The following is a 20,451-nucleotide window of genomic DNA, read 5'->3' as shown; positions in this document are numbered from 1 at the left end:
CCTTTCTCCTTCTCCAATCCTCCTCATCCTAATCCTTTTCCTCCTCCTCCTCACCTCATCATCCTCATTATCCTCTTTCTCCTTCTCCAATCCTCCTCATCCTAATCCTTTTCCTCCTCCTCCTCACCTCATCATCCTCATTATCCTCTTTCTCCTTCTCCAATCCTCCTCATCCTAATCCTTTTTCTCCTCCTCCTCACCTCATCATCCTCATTATCCTCTTTCTCCTTCTCCAATCCTCCTCATCCTAATCCTTTTCCTCCTCCTCCTCACCTCCTCATCCTCATTATCCTCTTTCTCCTTCTCCAATCCTCCTCATCCTAATCCTTTTCCTCCTCCTCCTCACCTCCTCATCCTCATTATCCTCTTTCTCATCACCTCCTCCTTCTCATCCTTCTCCTCCTCCTTCCTCCTCCTCCTTGTCCTCTTCCTTACCTCCTCTTCCTCCCACCTCCTCCTCCTCCTCTTCCTCCCTCCTCCTCCCCCTCCTCCTCCTCCTCCTCCTCGCTGGTGTCTGTCTGTAGTAGCCTCCGTGGTCTTGCCGCCAGGTGCAGCCTGTACAGTCGACACCTGGACGTGGGACATGTTGGACTGCTGGACAGAAACCTCACAGGTGAGACGTGAGCCTTCATCATCATCATCATGCATTTCAGGGTGGAGAATTACAGCTTCAGATTCTGGGTTCGATTCTGGCATCTTCATGTTCCGAGTCAGCAGCTTCTCATTCAGCCAAATGAGGCGCAGCAAATGTTCTGAAGAGGTTCCAGAGAGTCCGACTGAACCCTTAGTTTGGACCAGAACCGGCATCAGCAATCAGGTCATCAGCGTGTGACAAAGACGAACCGCTGATCCACTGATCCGCTGGTCCACTGCTCCGCTGGTCCTCTGGTCCGCTGATCCACTGATCCACTGATCCGCTGGTCCACTGATCCGCTGGGCCACTGATCCGCTGGTCCACTGATCCGCTGGTCCGCTGATCCACTGATCCGCTGGTCCGCTGATCCGCTGGTCCGCTGATCCACTGATCCGCTGATCCACTGGTCCGTTGCGCCAGGTGTTATTTACATCGGGGTGTAACTCAGGCAGGAGAATTATTTAAAACATCCAACCTGTAGTAGAGGAAACCCGACTGGAACATCTAAGGCTCGCGGGGGAAAACGACTGGTGGCGTTTTGTCAGTGGTTGCCATGGTGTCACGGCTCCATCGATGAGGGATGAATGTGAAACGTGGTTCCTGGATGTGGGAAAAATAGTTGCTGGAACCAACTGAGATCAGCTGATCCGGAACCAGAAACTCAGAAGCTCAGGACGAAGACCAGGTGCCAGCTGGAAAGGTGGTGGTTTGATTCCCAGCTTCCCCTGACCACATGCCGAAGACTGAACGCCACATTGCTTCTCGGTGTGTCTGTCAAGGTATGAATGTGTACGACAGAGCAAAGCACTTAGTATGTACCATAGAAGTGCTGTGTGTGTGTGTGTGTGTGTGTGTGTGTGTGTGTGAGAGAGAGAGAGAGAGAGAGAGGCTAAATGTGACATGAGTGTTAACTAGAAAAGGGCTATATAAGTCCAGTCGCCAGGTTTTGTTTCCAGATCTTTATTTGTGAAGCGGTGTGTGTTAACGTGAAGCGGTGTGTGTTAACGTGAAGCGGCGTGTGTTAACGTGAAGCGGTGTGTGTTAACGTGAAGCGGCGTGTGTTAACGTGAAGCGGCGTGTGTTTAACGTGAAGCGGTGTGTGTTAACGTGAAGCGGTGTGTGTTAACGTGAAGCGGTGTGTGTTAACGTGAAGCGGTGTGTGTTTACGTGAAGCGGTGTGTGTTTAATGTGAAGCGGTGTGTGTTAACGTGAAGCGGTGTGTGTTAACGTGAAGCGGTGTGTGTTTAACGTGAAGCGGTGTGTGTTTAACGTGAAGCGGTGTGTGTTAACGTGAAGCGGTGTGTGTTAACGTGAAGCGGTGTGTGTTTACGTGAAGCGGTGTGTGTTTAATGTGAAGCGGTGTGTGTTTAACGTGAAGCGGTGTGTGTTAACGTGAAGCGGTGTGTGTTAAACGTGAAGCGGTGTGTGTTAACGTGAAGCGGTGTGTGTTTACGTGAAGCGGTGTGTGTTAAACGTGAAGCGGTGTGTGTTAACGTGAAGCGGTGTGTGTTAACGTGAAGCGGTGTGTGTTAAACGTGAAGCGGTGTGTGTTTAACGTGAAGCGGTGTGTGTTTAACGTGAAGTGGTGTGTGTTTAACGTGAAGCGGTGTGTGTTAACGTGAAGCGGTGTGTGTTAACGTGAAGCGGTGTGTGTTAACGTGAAGCGGTGTGTGTTAAACGTGAAGCGGTGTGTGTTAACGTCAAGCGGTGTGTGTTAACGTGAAGCGGTGTGTGTTTAACGTGAAGCGGTGTGTGTTTACGTGAAGCGGTGTGTGTTTAACGTGAAGCGGTGTGTGTTAACGTGAAGCGGTGTGTGTTTACGTGAAGCGGTGTGTGTTTAACGTGAAGCGGTGTGTGTTTAACGTGAAGCGGCGTGTGTTTACGTGAAGCGGCGTGTGTTTAACGTGAAGCGGTGTGTGTTAACGTGAAGCGGTGTGTGTTAACGTGAAGCGGTGTGTGTTTAACGTGAAGCGGTGTGTGTTTACGTGAAGCGGTGTGTGTTAAACGTGAAGCGGTGTGTGTTAAACGTGAAGCGGTGTGTGTTTAACGTGAAGCGGTGTGTGTTAACGTGAAGCGGTGTGTGTTAAACGTGAAGCGGTGTGTGTTTACGTGAAGCGGTGTGTGTTTAACGTGAAGCGGTGTGTGTCAACGTGAAGCGGTGTGTGTTAACGTGAAGCGGTGTGTGTTTAACGTGAAGCGGCGTGTGTTTAACGTGAAGCGGCGTGTGTTTAACGTGAAGCGGCGTGTGTTAACGTGAAGCGGCGTGTGTTTAACGTGAAGCGGCGTGTGTTTAACGTGAAGCGGCGTGTGTTTAACGTGAAGCGGCGTGTGTTAACGTGAAGCGGCGTGTGTTAACGTGAAGCGGCGTGTGTTTAACGTGAAGCGGCGTGTGTTAACGTGAAGCGGTGTGTGTTTAACGTGAAGCGGTGTGTGTTAACGTGAAGCGGTGTGTGTTTAACGTGAAGCGGTGTGTGTTAACGTGAAGCGGTGTGTGTTTAACGTGAAGCGGTGTGTGTTTAACGTGAAGCGGTGTGTGTTTAATGTGTTATTTTAGTGTGTAAACATAGCATAATGTCGTAAGTGGTTTGATTCCGGACCACAGGCCGCCCTCATGTTCCAGTACCTTCTTCCTCTCCAGGTCTGGAAGCACTGGGGGATCAGACTGTCATACTGGGACACACAGACACACACAGACTGGCCAGTGTTCACACAACACAAAGCAGGTATTCACACACACCCACTGAACATGGACACACTGTGTGTGTGTGTGTGTGTGTGTGTGTGTGTGTGTGTGTGTGTGTGTGTGTGTGTGTGTGTGTGTGTGTGTGGTATAAAAAGCAGCGCTTAGTCCGGATCAACAGGATCCTGAGGCTCGGCCCGGGTCTGACACTGCTTCTTTATAGACCCAACCAGTAAGGTTACTGGTCTGGTTTTACTGGGTGGAAACGGCTTTAAGACAAGATTTACCTTCTGGTCCCAAACAGCAGCACTCTGTTAGGTTCTCAGACCCAGATCCAGAACCGGATCAGACCCAGAACCACAACCTGATCCAGAACCTGATCAGACCCAGATCCAGAACCTGATCAGACACAGATCCAGAACCAGATCCAGATCAGACCCCGATCCAGAACCGGATCAGACCCATATCCAGAACCTGATCCACAACCTGATCAGACCCAGATCCAGACCCAGATCCAGAACCTGATCAGACCCAGATCCAGAACCTGATCAGACCCAGATCCAGATCCAGATCAGACCCCGATCCAGAACCGGATCAGACCCATATCCAGAACCTGATCCACAACCTGATCAGACCCAGATCCAGACCCAGATCCAGAACCTGATCAGACCCAGATCCAGAACCTGATCAGACACAGATCCAGAACCAGATCCAGATCCAGATCCAGATCAGACCCAGATCCAGAACCTGATCAGACCCAGATCCAGAACCAGATCCAGATCCAGATCCAGAACCTGATCAGACCCAGATCACACCCAGATCCAGAACCTGATCAGACCCAGATCCAGAAACTGATCAGACCCAGATCACACCCAGATCCAGAACCTGATCAGACCCAGATCAGAACCTGATCAGACCCAGATCCAGACCCAGATCCAGACTCAGATCCAGAACCTGATCAGACCCAGATCAGAACGTGATCAGACCCAGATCCAGATCCAGATCCACACCCAGATCAGACCCAGATCCAGACCCAGATCCAGAACCTGATCAGACCCAGATCCAGAACCTGATCAGACACAGATCCAGAACCAGATCCAGATCCAGATCAGACCCAGATCCAGAACCTGATCAGACCCAGATCCAGATCCAGATCCAGAACCTGATCAGACCCAGATCACACCCAGATCCAGAACCTGATCAGACCCAGATCAGAACCTGATCAGACCCAGATCCAGACCCAGATCCAGACTCAGATCCAGAACCTGATCAGACCCAGATCAGACCCTGATCCAGACACTGATCCGGACCCAGATCAGACCCTGATCCAGACCCAGATCACACCCAGATCAGACCCTGATCCAGACACTGATCCGGACCCAGATCAGACCCTGATCCAGACCCAGATCACACCCAGATCAGACCCTGATCCAGACCCAGATCAGACCCAGATCAGACCCAGATCAGACCCAGATCAGACCCTGATCCAGACCCAGATCACACCCAGATCAGACCCTGATCCAGACCCAGATCAGACCCAGATCAGAACCTGATCCAGACCCAGACCCAGATCAGCTTCCATCCCAGACGCTGATCCAGAACCTTCCTCCCACTGAGCCTCCTGGTGACCCGTTTTATGATGAAACCATCCTCAGTCCCATCTGGTGGTTTTGGCTGGGGGGTTTTATCTTTGTTTCCTTGTGGTTTTCGGGGTCCTTCTGGGGGGTCTGGGCTTGAAGCGTCCTGCTCTGATTGGCTGTTTAACTTCCTGTTTCCGTCTCTGCTCCTCCATCTGTGGACCGACCCGGTTGAACAGGTCCCAGCCTCTCTGGTTTCCATCTGAGAAGAGCGCCGGGTCGACTCGGACCTCCGCAGACAGCAGAGATGGACCGGCTGCAGACCGGCACCGGCTGAAGGAGACCCCCCCAGGCTGGTCCTGGACCGTTGGAGAGACCCGCTTCACTTCCCAGTGGGTGAAGCAGAAGCAGTTGCACAGGAGCACCCGACCGTGGTGATCCGGTCCGGTTCTGGAGGGATCAGACCCGGTTCTGTGGGGATCAGACCCGGTCCTGTGGGGATCAGACCTGGTTCTGTGGGGATCAGACCCGGTTCTTTGGGGATCAGACCCGGTTCTGTGGCGTAGGACAGTCCTGGTGGGTTTCCCAGCTGCTGGTGTGGTTCTGCTTCGTCCGATGATCCGAGCGGAACCAGAGACGGGTCGGGACTGAAATCCAGCTGCTGTCCAGCAGACATCGGACAATGCGTCCGTGACTGGGTCAGCGGACTTTACTGGACCGGTTCTGTTGGTTCTGAACGTCGCTGTTGTCAGAGACAAAGTTGCTAATAAAGATTTATTCAGAAACACTTCCTGTGTGCGTTCGGACTTTCTGACAAATGGTAGTGGTTCCGTTCTGGGAACCTGCTGCTCATCCTCTCTGGTTTGGGCCGGTTCTGATCCGTTGCCGAAGCAGAATCCAGAAGAGCTGTGTGAAGCGCGTGGTTCCGTTGATCCGGACGAGGTGGGGGCTGTTCCTGGAGCGGTCCCAGATGAACCCGGAAGCTGTTTGGAGGTTCTGAACGCGTTCCTGGGTCAGGTTCTGTGGAATGCCACGGTTTTGACGACTTGCACAAACGGGCCTCATCCCGGTTGGGGTTTCCATGGAAACGTACGAACAGAGTCTCTGCAGCGGATGGATTTGCGGGCGTTGTCTGAGTTCTGTCAGCTCTTCACGCCTTCTGGAGCGTCTCCACAACCTGCGGCGGCCTGAGGGGAACTTCCTGCATGTCAGACAGCTGGGCGGGGCTTAGGCTCCATCGCTGCAGCGCTCTGGAGGCTGATTCTGTCTCTACGACGGCGCGTTCTGGGGAGGAGGCGTTGCTGAGGTTGTCAGGAGCCGATTCTCATCTGCTTTACTGTCCCGTAGCGGGTCGTCAACCTGAACCAAACAGCTGGTCTTTAAGATACTTCGTCACGTTTTTAATCTTCTACCATGAAGCTGTGTTTATAATTTTATATGTTTATATTTATTTTACCTCTTTTTTTTTCACCTTATGACGGTTTGCACTTTTGTTAATTTCATTGTAAACATGGAATGACAATAAAGACCTTCAACATCAACATTGTGGTTGGTGATTTTATGTTACTAATGACGACTGCCATCTCTGCTCGTGGTTTTATCAGTGTTACGGACTCTTTGGCTTTTACCAAGTGTGTGTTCCAACCAAGCGGCAACCTCCGGCGGTTAAAAGTGAAGCCTATATGGAAGTGCATAAAACTGCAGTCCCCCCTTCATCCACTAGGGGCTGCAAAACAGAGCAAATCCCCATAGACTCCCATGTTAAAAAGACCAACTTCACAGCAGAAATAAACATGTTTACAGCAGGAATAAACATGTTTACAGCAGAAATAAACATGTTTACAGCAGGAATAATCATGTTTACAGCAGGAATAAACATGTTTACAGCAGAAATAAACATGTTTACAGCCTGATTCAAAAATCCATTTTAGGTTTAATAGGTCAGGTTTACCTTCATGACAACTGTGGGGGGAGTGAATTTTTTTCCAACTAGACCGTTTAAATAATTTCATCTCGAAGTTCGGCATATTTAGGGGCGTGTCCTTTTGATTGACAGGTACCCGATCTTTTGCTTCAAGTCAGAAGAACTAGAACAACCGCGGTTTTTAGTCGGTTAACAACGTGACTTAGCTTTAGCCCGCTTACCTCCGTTAGCTGGTTAGCTCCCGTTATCTCGGGGTTAGCTCGGTTAGCTCTTAGCTACAGAAAGCTCGGAGTTCGCTCGATGTCAATTATCCACCATGACGCTCACAGCCCCCCTCTCAGCTCCACCTCTTTGCCCATATTTGTATTTTCCGGGCGAGACGACGTGCATGCCCCTGCCAAGATGGTGATGGTAGGAACCGCCCACCAAGCTTCAATTCAGCTCTTCAGAAATCTATGGGTGACGTCATGGAGGCTCCGTCCATCTCTTTATATACGGTCTATGTGTCCAACCCTGGACCTGGTCTTTAATACTGACTCTATTTACTTTGAGGACATCTCACCTTTCCATCTGCATGCTCCTGTATCTCTGCTTCTTGTTTTCCACGAGGACAGCTCTCGCATCCCTAACTCCTCTACTCCTCATCTATTTTCAGATGTTTTAGTTTGGTTTTATCTCCTGATGGGGAAATGGATCATTCCACTGAGGCTTGTAGAGTCCAACAAGGCCGGATTATCCAATGGGAATTATGGGCACTGGGACCAACGTAGGGCCCACATAGGGCAAACACCAGCATTTGCACATGAAACAAAAACATAAATAAATAAAAGCCAGATAGTTACACCACTACCAATAGTGTATTGTTATTGGTACCACTGGCTGAAAGATGTTGCAGTGGGGAAGGGGTCCCTGGAACACTTGTAATCCGGCCCTGGAGTCCAATGTGGTATTTAAAACTTCTGAAGTGGCTGTGAATGTTATGGATATTTCTCCTCAGACTTTACCTGCTTCTTGTGATTTTATTGTTGATGAAAAAAACAAAAAACAGAAATGTCACTTAAAACAAAAAGACTAAGATCAACACTCATACCACCGTTGAGGAATAACAAACTTGAAAAGAGATTGCAGGAAAGCAAAAAGGAAATGGAGGAAAACAAAATGAATTATTCATTTACAAACTTTTTAAGGGACATTTAGCAAGAACGCTTCTCTTCTCCAGCCTTATTGCAGATAATAAAAAGCAACTGAACTGCTTTTATTAAACAACAGATTTTTTAATAAACACAGTTTAACAAATCCTCCACATGGAGCATGTGAGGACTTTGCAGAGACCGCTTCAGAACTGAGATAAATGCCAGGTCCAGCCTCTTATCTCAACAAAATGTTGGTTTTAATGGATTTGAAGCATCGTTTTCACCCGAGTTTTGGCCTGATTGATGCAGAGATGCTCGGTCAGCCTAACCCAACAAGCTGCCTTTTAGACCACATCCCCACAACGCTTTTAAAAACATTTTATGGTTTCTTTGAGCCTGAGCTTTTAAGCATGGTAATAATCTACTCTCTCCAGACGGGTGTCTTCCCATCTGCCTGTAAAACGGTGGTGGTGAGGCCCCCTCTGGAGAACAGTCATTTAGACTCCACTGTTTTTATTATTAGAAACTCGTACGCAACTTACTTTTTTTTTTTTTTTAAAGGTAAAATCATTGAAAAAGTTGTTTTTATCCACTTACACAAGTTTTTAGATAATTTCAATGTGTTAGAAGAATGTCTGACATCTCTGCATGGATGAAGGATCGCCACCTTCAGCTCAATCTGTCCAAGACAGCTCATTGTCTGCCCAGCCAGTCCTTCCTTACATCTGCAATTAGGTGTGGACCTTGACTCTACCACACTTGTTCCTACGTCTGCTCCCCAGAATTTTGGTGTCATGGTAGATGACCAGTTGACCGTTAAGGTCCATGTTGCCTCGGTTGCCCGTACCTGCCGATATGCAGAAACTGCTGTTTTATCAAAGCAGCTGTTTCCACACTGTAGCACCGATGTGAAGCATTTTATCTTTGTTTTTTGTCTTTTTTTTCCCATCTATTGCTCAAGTTTTATTTTTTACCTTTAACCTCTTTTAATTTTCAGCAACCTTAACAGAATACCTGCCAATATGCTCTCTTCAACATCAAGAGAATCAGACGTACCTGGCAGAACACACGACTCAGCTTTTGGGTCAGGTTCTGGCCAAACTCGGTCCGCTCTGCAGAGTCCCTGTCTACTTTTAACAGCAAGCTGAAGACTCAGCTCTTCAAGGAGAACTTAAACACTTAGTATAGCTGTATTTGTTGGAAAGTTGGAGAACTTTGCCCAGTTCTTTGCAACAAACATTATGGTATTAATTCTTTGTACTTTAACATCGGTGATATTATGGGGTGGGAAGGGAAAGAACCAAAAAGAAAAAGAAGCCTGTAGCACTTCATGGAAGGACCTGCGTCCAACTGGACAGTCCACCAGCACCTTCCTACCATGTCCTTTCACTGTCCTTCTCACTCATATGTTAGTCGCTTTGGATAAAAACATTTACTAAATGACTGTAGAATAGAATAGAATAGAATAGAATAGAATAGAATAGAATAGAATAGAATAGAATAGAATAGAATGTGTCTGGTTTTGGGTCAAACCCAGGACAGACACATCCCTTTTCAAAATGAATGATATCAGATGTAACATGGACTGTCCCAAACTTTCTGTCCTGGAGCTGCTGGTTCTACAGTAGAGCAGATTTTATTTAACATACTGAGAAGTCTGCTTGCTCTCTCGGATACTGTTTTTAGTAAGTATGGAGACGTACAGTTACCCAAGAACTCAGTGGCCCAAGTTCTGACAAGGACCAGTTTTAAAATCGCTGCGTTGCCTTTCCATGCATGTCAGGATTGATTCTTAATAATTCAAAGATGTCTTCGTGGTCTTGGGCCTTCTTATATACTGTATCTGACCTGATTTTAAATGATTAGCCCACGCGGACGCTCAGGTCCTCTCCATAGGGGGGTTTAGGGTTAGTGTTAACCCCTAACTGCTCCTAAACTCAGGACTAAAGCCCACAGCGAGGCCTCTTTGCACTACTACGGACCCGTCTGCGGAACAGGCTGCCGGAGGCCCTCAGGGCTTCAGGGACTGTTGATGGTTTTGAGATGAGGCTTCTAACGCAATTTTTATTGTAGTTATTTGTAATTTATTTACTTTGTGTTATTGTTTTTAGGTTTATTTGATTTTTTAAAAATATTTTTAACTCCATTCTTCTCATGGGGACGGGGATGTTCATTAGTTGGGTCATCTTCCCGCTCTCCTGAGGTGTAACCAACCACCCTGTTCCAGCATGTCCTTCAGTCAACTGGTCCGTGTCCTCAGTATAATTAACTCCTCCCTGGTGTCTGAATACGTTGACTTTCACCTTTTTTTTTTTTTAATTAAAAAAAAAAAAAAAAAAAAGCTTAATCCATCCCTTTTTTTTTTTAGCAGCTACAGATCCATCCATGCAGATCCAGCTGACAGCCGTCTTGATGGCTTGTAGTCCGCAGGGCTCGTTCAGCTGGAACAGCCCTTTAATGTGTCCACCGACATCCTGATGCGAGCGATGCTGGAGCATCCTCCTGTTGTTGGGTTTGAAACCTCCACATTGGATCATCACATCATGCAGGAAAGGTCGGAGTCTCCGGTTTTCCTCTCATTCTTCTGGACCATCATCGCGTTGGCTGCTGCTGATTTTACATCTTCACGCTTGGTCCTTGTGTGCCACAGAGGTCTACAAACATGTTCACACCTGGACTGTTGCTGTTTTCAACTCACCTAAGAAAGAAATCTCTGGAGCAGCTTCCACTGCTGAAAGTCTTCTCTCGCCACCCTGTTAGCTCGGCTTCATTGGCAACCAATCCAAAACCAAGTCCACCACAACATTCTGCTTCCAGCCGGATCAGGGTCTTACCCAAAGGTCAATGGACCAACCGAAGGTCACGGAGCTTCTGCTGCAGAGTCTCCTCTTCCTCTGTACCTGAGATCTGTGGACTCAGTGATAACTTTTAAAAAGCAGATTAAAAACTTTTTTTTTTTTTAACGATGCGATTAGAAAGTCTGATCTCCTCATGGTCTCCTGCATCCAATCGTGTTTTTACCTACAATCACAGACCAACTGGTCTGTAAAGACACTTCTTCTTCTCTGGACATTTTTAACTGGAAACATGATAAACTGCTGATGCATCGCATAAAAAACGAGCGTTTACTTGGAAAATAAAGAAGTTAGTACGATATTTTATAAAAACACAAGTTATTCCCAAGTAGCCTCTGCATCCAGCCCATCTTCCACTAGAGAGCAGTCTGGTATGTTACGGCGCCCAGGGGAGCAGTTAGGGGAGCTTTGCATTGGGGGGGGCCACAGCGGTTCACCTTTAGTAGAATGATGAGGAACGTATCGGAGAAAAGCTCTGATGTTTTTAACCAGGAGTGGAGTTCACATGGAAAAGCACTATCTGATCGTCATGGTGGCTGTTGTCATGGTGATGCGAGGATGACTGCTAGGGGTGGGAAAATTTAATCGAAAATCGGGAATTTTTTGCTTCACAATTTTGAAAAAGATTTTTTTTTTTTTTTTAATTGTTTATTTTTTAAATAAATAAAACAATCCATTATGAAATTTTAGTCATATTTGTTTTTATTGATCTTTTTACTTGTCTTCTCGGGCGTTATAGCAGCAGAATGACGGTCTGGCTGCTGTGTTGTATTTTCCTCATTGAAATCAAGAAAAAAAGAGCAAAAAAGTTTTATAAAAATTTTTTTTGTTTTTAATCTACAAAAATCAGCAAAACCGAAGAATTGTGAGAATCACAATTTAAGTCGAATCGGCACCCAAAAAAATCAGAATCAAATCGGGACACAAGCGTATCGTCACAGTCCTAAAGGCAGCACTGATGACAGATCAGGCTCCGTAGAACCACATGACCTCAACGACAGCAAGATCTCGCCGTTTCCACCTTCCCGAGGTCGGAGCAGACATCGGAGCTCTGTGACCTTTGCCAGGGATCGGCGTGTTCCTGTTGGGCCTGTTTGGCTCTCAGCGAGCAGAGGAGGAAAGTCGGTGAGCCGTGAAGACATCAGAGGTTTAATGATTACAAGGAGCTGCATAGTTTCACAGCTCATGTGGAACAAGGCGAGAAACCAGCGCAGAAAATGGTTTTTCCAAAAGAAACAACCCAAGAAGTTAACTTCAGGCGGTCAACGAGGAAAGTTTCAGACGGAACGCAGGAGGGAAGAAAAGAAGGAAGAGCAGAAAAAAATCAATCAAGTCTTCATGAATTTATTAGCAGCAGTTTCTCCAGAAAACCTTTTTATTTTTAAACCAGACAGAATAAAATGTCCACCACTGGATCAGGCGTCTGACAGAGTCCCCCGCCGTCAGCCCAGCAGCTGCTGAACCTTCTGCAGTCTCTAGACGCCCCCCTAGTTGTCCTCCTGCAGTAAGGAAAGGTAGATGCTGGACTGCAGGAAGCGCGGGTAACAATCCGTGTCCAGCAGTGAGTAGATGCGTTTCTGAGCGTGGAGCAGGGAGCTGCGGGACGGCGCCTGCAGCAGTTCCACGGTCAGATCTCTGGTCTTACTGTCCAGATTCACCTAAAACAACACATCAGGGTTACTAGGGCGCGAAGATCAAATCGAAAATCTGGATTTTTTTTTTTTTTTAACAATTTTAAAATCAATTTTTTTTTTTGTTAAAAACAGAAAACGATTTTAAAAAAATTAATCTACGATAAAAGTTTTGTAAGTTTTATTGTTTTTATTGATCTTTTAACTTGTCTTCTTGGGCATTATAGCAGCAGAATGATGATCTGGCTACTGCGTTGTTTTTCCTCATTGAAATCAAGAAAAAAAAATAGTTTTATAAAAAAAATTTTTTAAATCTACAAAAATCAGCAATATCGAAGAATTGTGAGAATCGCAATTTAAATCGAATCGGCACCCAAAATATCGGACTCAAATCGGAACAAAAGCATATCATCACAGTTTCTCAGGAAAACCTTTTTATTTTTACACTAACATATTTTCTCCTCATTAAGCTTCAACTGCACAGTTTTTAGAGGCTACACTTTTATTCGGAATGATTTTATTCTTTATTCCAAATAAAAAACGTCATGTGATCGCAGCCATTTTTTTAAAAAAATTTTAAAATCAAATTTGAAATGTGAAACTCTGCAAAACCAAAAACCAGAGTTCACATCAAAATGTTGTCAGAAGATTTAACATTTCAGGAAGTTTTGAGCGGTGGTGGGACAACAATGCCAGTTCTGAAACAAGAGGTCTGAATCAGTGAAAATGTCAGGCTGAAACTCTGGAACACACACGCTGCACTTGTGAAAAATAAATAAAATACAAGTCATGTTTGCAAGATCAAAACTTTTTTCAGAAGCTCAAAATAAATTTCAAGGTTTCAAAACTTATTTTCAGACTATAGACTGAATATAAAAAGATATTTATATACGTCTGTTTCAGACTGGCAAAACTTTACTTCAGGTTTTCAGTTTTCAAACACCGACTTTCTATTTTCCTTCAGTTTCAGATCGTGGTTCTAATCCCTCCTTAGGTCTGTCACAGCAACAGTATTTTATTTTTATACCCTTCCCGTTTCACGTTTGGACTCTTTAACTCGCAGTCCGACATAAATAACCGTTGCTGAAGCAAACAACAAGGTTCATGTTGTCTGAAAGGAATTCTCTTACTTTTTCTTGGTGAAAACATTAAAGAGTGAAAGAGTCAGATATTCAGCTTGTTCTCAGGATGAACACTTTGTGGTGTTACAACATGTCAGAAATGACCCAATAAACCCCAAAGCTGGAGATTTAGCGATTTTCTCTGTGTTTTTAGTCATTTATTTACGGTTAGCATGCGGTCATGTTGAGCTTGATCATAGTGGAAAGTTGCGTGTTTTATCATCCAGCAGATTTCACCAGTTCAGACACTAAACGGCCAGGATTTATCGTTGGCCGCGATCCCTAGAGTGAAGCACGGTGGCGGCACCTTCATGCAACCTGAACAAAGACTGAAGGGATGAAGATATCATTTCTTTTTGTTTCTACTTGATCAATTCACAACTTGGAGTTAATCAAAGACACCAAACTGTGAGGGAACCGTTGTCAGAGGTGTCAAGTAAAGTACAAATACTTTGTTACCTTACTAAAGTAGTCATTCCGGTATCTATACTTTATTGGAGTAATAATTTTTCTGACAACTTTCTACTTCTACTCCTTACATTTTTGCATAATTATCTGTACTTTCTACTCCTTTCAATTTAAAATACAAATAAAAGTAGTTTATCCAACATCTTTCCAACATTTTATTTTATATTATATTATATATATTGTACTGTTTTGCTTTGTTTGTTTTTTCCTTATAAATTATCACTTCATTTTTTTTTTGTCTCCTACTACAAATCAGTTGCCTCACTGATTCCTGCAGCTAAGCTTATATTTACTTATATTCTAATAAAGATTATTGATAACGTACCTTTTGAAGTTGGACTCTTTGCAACATTACATTGCTTACAGACACATCATCCAGGCCATGAAACTCATCTTAATGCTTTATATATGGTTCTTTAAATTACTTGCATTGCATTCATATGTGTTCATTTTTCATCAGAATCTACACGGCTGAAAAGATGTAGTACTTCCCAGCTTTTTCATTATTACACATTCTGATATAACATTATGGTCATTCTAACTTTTAGAAAAAATGTGTATTTTGGGGAGTGTACTGAAGGCTCTGAAGCCACAGCTTAAGAATTACTTTTAATAGTATTTTTCACACTTGCATTACTTTTACTTTTATACTTTCGGTATTTTGTTAAATTAGTACTTATATACTTTTACTTCAGTAAAAAATTAGAGCTGGTACTTTTACTTCTACAGAAGTATTTTTAAACCTGAGTATCTATACTTCTGTCTGAGTAATGAATGTGAATACTTTTGACACCACTGACCATTGTTTGTGCCTCTAAGACAGGGGTGCCCAAGTCCAGTCCTCAAGATCTACCATCCTGCAACCTTTAGATGCAGCCCCTGTCCAGCACAGCCGAGTCAAGTAGCTGAACTCCTCTTCTGCGTGTCCTTCAGCTCTGCAGAGGCCTGATAACGAGCCGCTTATTTGATTCAGGTGTGTTGGAGAAGGGTTGCACCTAAAAAACAGCAGGATGGTAGATCTCCAGGACCGGACTTGGGCACCCCTGCTCTAAGACCTTTGTCAGAAATACACACCTCCTGTAACCTGTAACAGAGCTGAGCTGCTCTCCGTGAGCAGAGTCCTCAGCTGTTTGGAGGAAGAGGACTGAAGTCAGAAGCAGACTGACTGAAAACATGGTGTTCATGTTGAGAGTGCAGCATGTCGTAGTTTGAACTCATCTCTTCTACGCAGGGCCGGATTGAAAGTGCACAGGTCCCTGGGCCCAGAGTGTTCCAGGGGCCCCCTTCCCCACCGCAACATTGTAAAAATTGTGAATGATACACTGTGAAACAACATCTCTCAGCTACGGGTACCAACGGCAACACAATAGACACTGTGGTCTAACTATCTGGCTTTTATGTACATTTTGTTTCATGTCCAAACTGCTGGTGTTTTCCCTACGTGGGCCCCAGGTGGGCCCCAGGTGGGCCCCACGTGGGCGTGGGGCCAGTGCCCATTATGCCCATTATGCCCATTGGATAATCCGGCCTTGCTTGTGGATCTGTGACAGCTATGCATAAATATTAATAAACTTCAAGTTGTTTTTCTCATCGAGACTAGTGATTAACTTCTTTTTTCCCCACAACAGTTTCTGACTTTCAGCGGTCCGAGTCGAGTCGGCTACGGTAACTGTTAGTAGCAAAATACTGATATACTGCTTGTCAATAAAATAAATTACAAATTTACTCTTGTGCAGGGGTGGCCGACTCCGGTCCTCGAGAGCCGTAGTCCTGCAGGTGTTAGTAGCTTCCCTGCTGCAACACACCTGACTCACATCAGTGGGTAATTGATGATAATTAAGTCTGATGTGCGCCAGGTGCGTTGCAGCAGGGAAACTCCTAAAGCCTGCAGGACTGCGCCTCTTGAGGATCGGAGTTGGCCACACCTGCTCAGGTCCATTAAAGAATCATGAAGGTCCTGCTGGTTGGTCTTCACGTCTTCATGGCGTTTCCAAGGCGAATGTCAGGTCTACTTTTGGATTCTAATGACCACTGATAGAGGTGTCCATCATCAACATCCGCTGATGTTCACCTGGTCACGCCTCAATTAAACACCTGGAAAACTGTTCAGGTTCCCTTTCTGCTGCAGATTTTACTCATTCATAGGATTAGCTTACTTGTTCCAAAGTTACTTTAATACCGTGGCAGAAAAATTTATTAGACCGCCTTTGTTTACCAGAATTTCATGTTTTAATGCCTGGCACAACTAAACGACACATGTTTGGAGAAGTTTTGCAACTGCAGTTCCCAGGATTTCTATTCTACATCCCAGAACTACCATACTTATACCTAGGACTACTTTACTAACTTATAGGCCTACTAGAATACTTTACTACTTCCTAGGACTACCTAACTGTGACGGACCAGGGCCAGCCTAAGGCGAGGTACACCTTGGCGACCTGTCCTGGGTGTGCCCCGCCTCTCGCCCGCAGGCTGCCGGGATAGCCTCAGATAATGAATGAATGAGTGAATTTCGGCCGACACAGTCAGGAAGGTTGCTGTGGAGGAGTATGGATGGAAGAAGTGCGCTACCTCACGGGGGGCTCCAGGCAGGATGTAGGTATTACAGATGTTTTTAGCCCGTCTCTGCAGGCTGAAGTTGTTAGAGGAGTGTTCATACTGCTCGCAGGCCAGGTAGAACTCCAGATTCTCCTCGCTGAACTCCGAACGCAAGAACGCTCCAAACACCGACGCACCAGCTGGAAACAACAAGACAGACATGAGACCAGCACAACGTAAACAGCTGCAGTCCTGGAAAACCTGAAAAACAAAGAGCCTGTTTTCAGACTGACTCCAGGACAGCGAGGTGACGGTGTTCTGACATGTCAGATGCATACGCTGGAGTTCACATGGAGGTGGGAAGGAGGCCGGGTCACACAGAGATGAAGTCCTGAGGTCACCAGAACGTACCACTGACTCCACCTCCTTAGTCTGGACCCAGCCTGTAATCCCTCAGGTCTGAAGACGAAGTCCTTCAGGCGTCTTAGGAGGAAGTTCTCCTGGAGGAAAATAACTCCTCTGAAGGAAACAGTTCCTCTGGAAGGGAACAAGGCAAACGGCTCTTCTGGAGGGAAATGGCTCGCCTTTAGGGCAAACGATTCTTCTGGAGGGAAATGATTCCTCTCGGGCCAAACGATTCTTCTGGAAGGAAATGATTCTTCTCGGGCCAAACGATTCTTCTGGAGGGAAATGACTCCTCTCAGGGCAAACGATTCTTCTGGAAGGAAATGACTCCTCTCAGGGCAAACGATTCTTCTGGAAGGAAATGACTCCTCTCAGGGCAAACGATTCTTCTGGAAGGAAATGATTCCTCTTGGGCCAAACGATTCTTTTGGAAGGAAATGATTCCTCTCGGGCCAAACGATTCTTCTGGAAGGAAATGACTCCTCTCAGGGCAAACGATTCTTCTGGAAGGAAATGATTCCTCTTGGGCCAAACGATTCTTCTGGTTTGAAATGATTCCTCTCGGGCCAAACGATTCTTCTGGAAGGAAATGACTCCTCTCAGGGCAAACGATTCTTCTGCAGGGAAATGACTCCTCTCAGGGCAAACGATTCTTCTGGAAGGAAATGATTCCTCTTGGGCCAAACGATTCTTTTGGAAGGAAATGATTCCTCTCGGGCCAAACGATTCTTCTGGAAGGAAATGATTCCTCTCATGCCAAACGATTCTTCTGGAAGGAAATGACTCCTCTCAGGGCAAACGATTCTTCTGGAGGGAAATGATTCCTCTCGGGCCAAACGATTCTTCTGGAAGGAAATGATTCCTCTCGGGCCAAACGATTCTTCTGGAGGGAAATGATTCCTCTCGGGCCAAACGATTCTTGTGGAGGGAAATGATTCCTCTCGGGCCAAACGATTCTTCAGGAAGGAAATGATTCCTCTCGGGCCAAACAATTCTTCTGGAGGGAAATGATTCCTCTCAGGGCAAACGATTCTTCTGCAGGGAAATGACTCCTCTCAGGGCAAACAGCTCTCCTGGAAGGAAATGATTCCTCTCAGGGCAAACGATTCTTCTGGAGGGAAATGATTCCTCTCGGGCCAAACGATTCTTCAAGAAGGAAATTATTCCTCTCAGGGCAAACGATTCTTCTGGAGGGAAATGATTCCTCTCGGGCCAAACGATTCTTCAGGAAGGAAATGATTCCTCTCGGGCCAAACAATTCTTCTGGAGGGAAATGATTCCTCTCAGGGCAAACAGCTCTCCTGGAAGGAAATGATTCCTCTCAGGGCAAACGATTCTTCTGGAGGGAAATGATTCCTCTCGGGCCAAACAATTCTTCTGGAGGGAAATGACACCTCTCAGGGCAAACAGCTCTCCTGGAAGGAAATGATTCCTCTCAGGGCAAACGATTCTTCTGCAGGGAAATGACTCCTCTCAGGGCAAACAGCTCTCCTGGAAGGAAATGATTCCTCTCAGGGCAAACGATTCTTCTGGAGGGAAATGATTCCTCTCGGGCCAAACGATTCTTCAGGAAGGAAATGATTCCTCTCAGGGCAAACGATTCTTCTGGAGGGAAATGATTCCTCTCGGGCCAAACAATTCTTCTGGAGGGAAATGTCACCTCTCAGGGCAAACAGCTCTCCTGGAGGGAAATGATTCCTCTCGGGCCAAACAATTCTTCTGGAGGGAAATGTCACCTCTCAGGGCAAACAGCTCTCCTGGAGGGAAATGATTCCTCTCGGGCCAAACGATTCTTCTGGAGGGAAATGACTCTGTAGCTAACCTACACAGGAATGTTGATGTTTATTGTTAGTGATCCCAATCAGATCTGTTGCCAGGAACAACCCTAGCTGTTTACAGACTTAGTCGTGTTAATATGTTTGATTTGGACGGAAAACAAATGACTCAACATGCTTCATCAGCAAAGATAAAAGCAGAACTTACTGTGGCTAGCCAGCAGGGAATTTAAAGACTCCGCCCACTTTTCCAGCTCATCTCGGCCCACCTTCCTCTTCTTACTGTGGCCCACCTGACTCCACTGACGCATGAAGAGCATACGAGACCTTCTCTCACTAGCACTGAAGTCCGGGTTCAGAGAAAGACATGGAGGAAGCAGAAATCAGAACACAGAGATCGTATCTACACGTCACACGTCATGACTCAGTGTGGGAGGCAGATGACGGAGATTTCAGGCCGTCAACACTCCTTCACATCAAATCTCTTCTGACATCTCTGGCATCTGAAAGCGTGAATGAAAAGCAGCAACGCTCTCACCTGTCCTTCTGATCGGCGTGGAACAGGTTGGAGTGTGAGGAGTGAGGACTCTGAAACAGAAAGCAGAGCTACTGGGAGATGCCAGAATAAACCCAGCTGGGAGGCTGCAGAGTGGGAAAACCTTCCACACGGATCCTAGTCCAACCCTCAGTTTGGAGCAAAGTAAAACCGAAAGGATGGAAAGTTTGTATAACTGGATTAAATGGGAAAGTGTGCCCAAACTTTTGCCTGCTAATGTAATCATAAATGTTTAGTTGTTTAATAAACATCTTGTAGAAACTGTGAGCCAAACTTTCAAAACAGCTTTAAATGTTTTAAAGCTCATCGTCTGAATCAGCAGTTTATCTGACAACAGCTGCAAACAGACGGACGACGCTGCCAGCAACATGGCCTCCGCCTTGACGGAGCTCATCTTTACATGTACCATGCTGGTGAACATAACCTTCCTGGTAGGACTGGATGGACAGTACGGTTGGTTATCTGGGGACTTTAGTCCAGCATCCGACCAGAACTACAAAATCTCACTGCTGCCTCTTTTACTGGAGTGTCTGTGTTCCGTCTCAGCCTTCACCGTGCCGGCTGAGACGGAAAGCAGTTCTCAGACCCCTCTATGTGGAACCAGATCCCAGCAGGATCGCCTCCTGATCAGACTCCAGGTCAGGTCTGGCTTGGTGACCCTGATCCATAGACTGTATATAGAAAGATGGGCGGAGCCTTCGTGATGTCACCCATAGGTTTCTAAAGAGCTGAACTGAAGCTTGGTGGGCGGTTCCTACCATCACCATCTTGGCAGGGGCAGGTGTGTCGTCTCACCTGAAAAATACAAATATGGGCAAAGAGGTGGAGCTGAGAGGGGGGCTGTGAGCGTCATGGTGGATGATTGACATCAAGCGAACTCCAAGCTTTCTGTAGCTAAGAGTTAACCGAGCTAACCTGGAGATAACAGGAGCTAACCAGCTAACGGAGGTAAGCGGGCTAAAGCTAAGTCACGTTGTTAACTGGCTAAAAACCGCAGTTGTTCTGCGTTCTTCTTACTTGAAGCAGGAGGTTGGGTACCTGTCAATCAAAAGGACACGCCCCTAAATATGCCAAACTTCGACTTAAATTACTTTTAAACAGGCGAGTTAAAAAAAAAAAAAAATTCACTCCCCCCACAGTTGTCATGAAGGTAA

At 46.0% G+C, this 20,451-nt stretch overlaps 2 protein-coding genes across 2 annotated transcripts in view; one reads left to right on the top strand and one right to left on the bottom strand.

The window, feature by feature from the left end:
- The window catches only part of atat1 (alpha tubulin acetyltransferase 1), a gene marked incomplete at its 3' end in the record, with an annotated part of 38,258 nt that extends 32,176 nt beyond the window's left edge, over positions 1 to 6,082 (top strand). Inside the window, exons 10-13 of the mRNA XM_079258792.1 lie at positions 525 to 613; positions 3,273 to 3,357; positions 5,131 to 5,325; positions 5,716 to 6,082. Of these exons, the coding sequence (XP_079114918.1) occupies positions 525 to 613; positions 3,273 to 3,357; positions 5,131 to 5,325; positions 5,716 to 6,082 (736 nt within the window). The remainder of the gene's footprint in view (positions 1 to 524; positions 614 to 3,272; positions 3,358 to 5,130; positions 5,326 to 5,715) is intronic.
- Positions 6,083 to 12,290: 6,208 nt separating this feature from the next.
- LOC306770022 (regulator of G-protein signaling 13) lies at positions 12,291 to 19,706 on the bottom strand (the record flags this gene model as incomplete). Its single annotated transcript, XM_079258791.1, has 4 exons — positions 12,291 to 12,461; positions 16,595 to 16,761; positions 18,950 to 19,083; positions 19,630 to 19,706. 4 exons carry the CDS (start codon positions 19,704 to 19,706, stop codon positions 12,291 to 12,293), a joined length of 549 nt encoding a protein of 182 aa, XP_079114917.1.
- Between the last annotated feature and the right edge of the window lie 745 nt (positions 19,707 to 20,451).

The sequence above is a fragment of the Telmatherina bonti genome, assembly GCF_933228915.1.
Source record: "Telmatherina bonti genome assembly, chromosome: 19".
NCBI classification, from domain to species: Eukaryota; Metazoa; Chordata; class Actinopteri; order Atheriniformes; family Telmatherinidae; genus Telmatherina; species Telmatherina bonti.
Note: the sequence above shows the minus strand (reverse complement) of the source record. Positions and strands in the feature narration are given on the sequence as shown.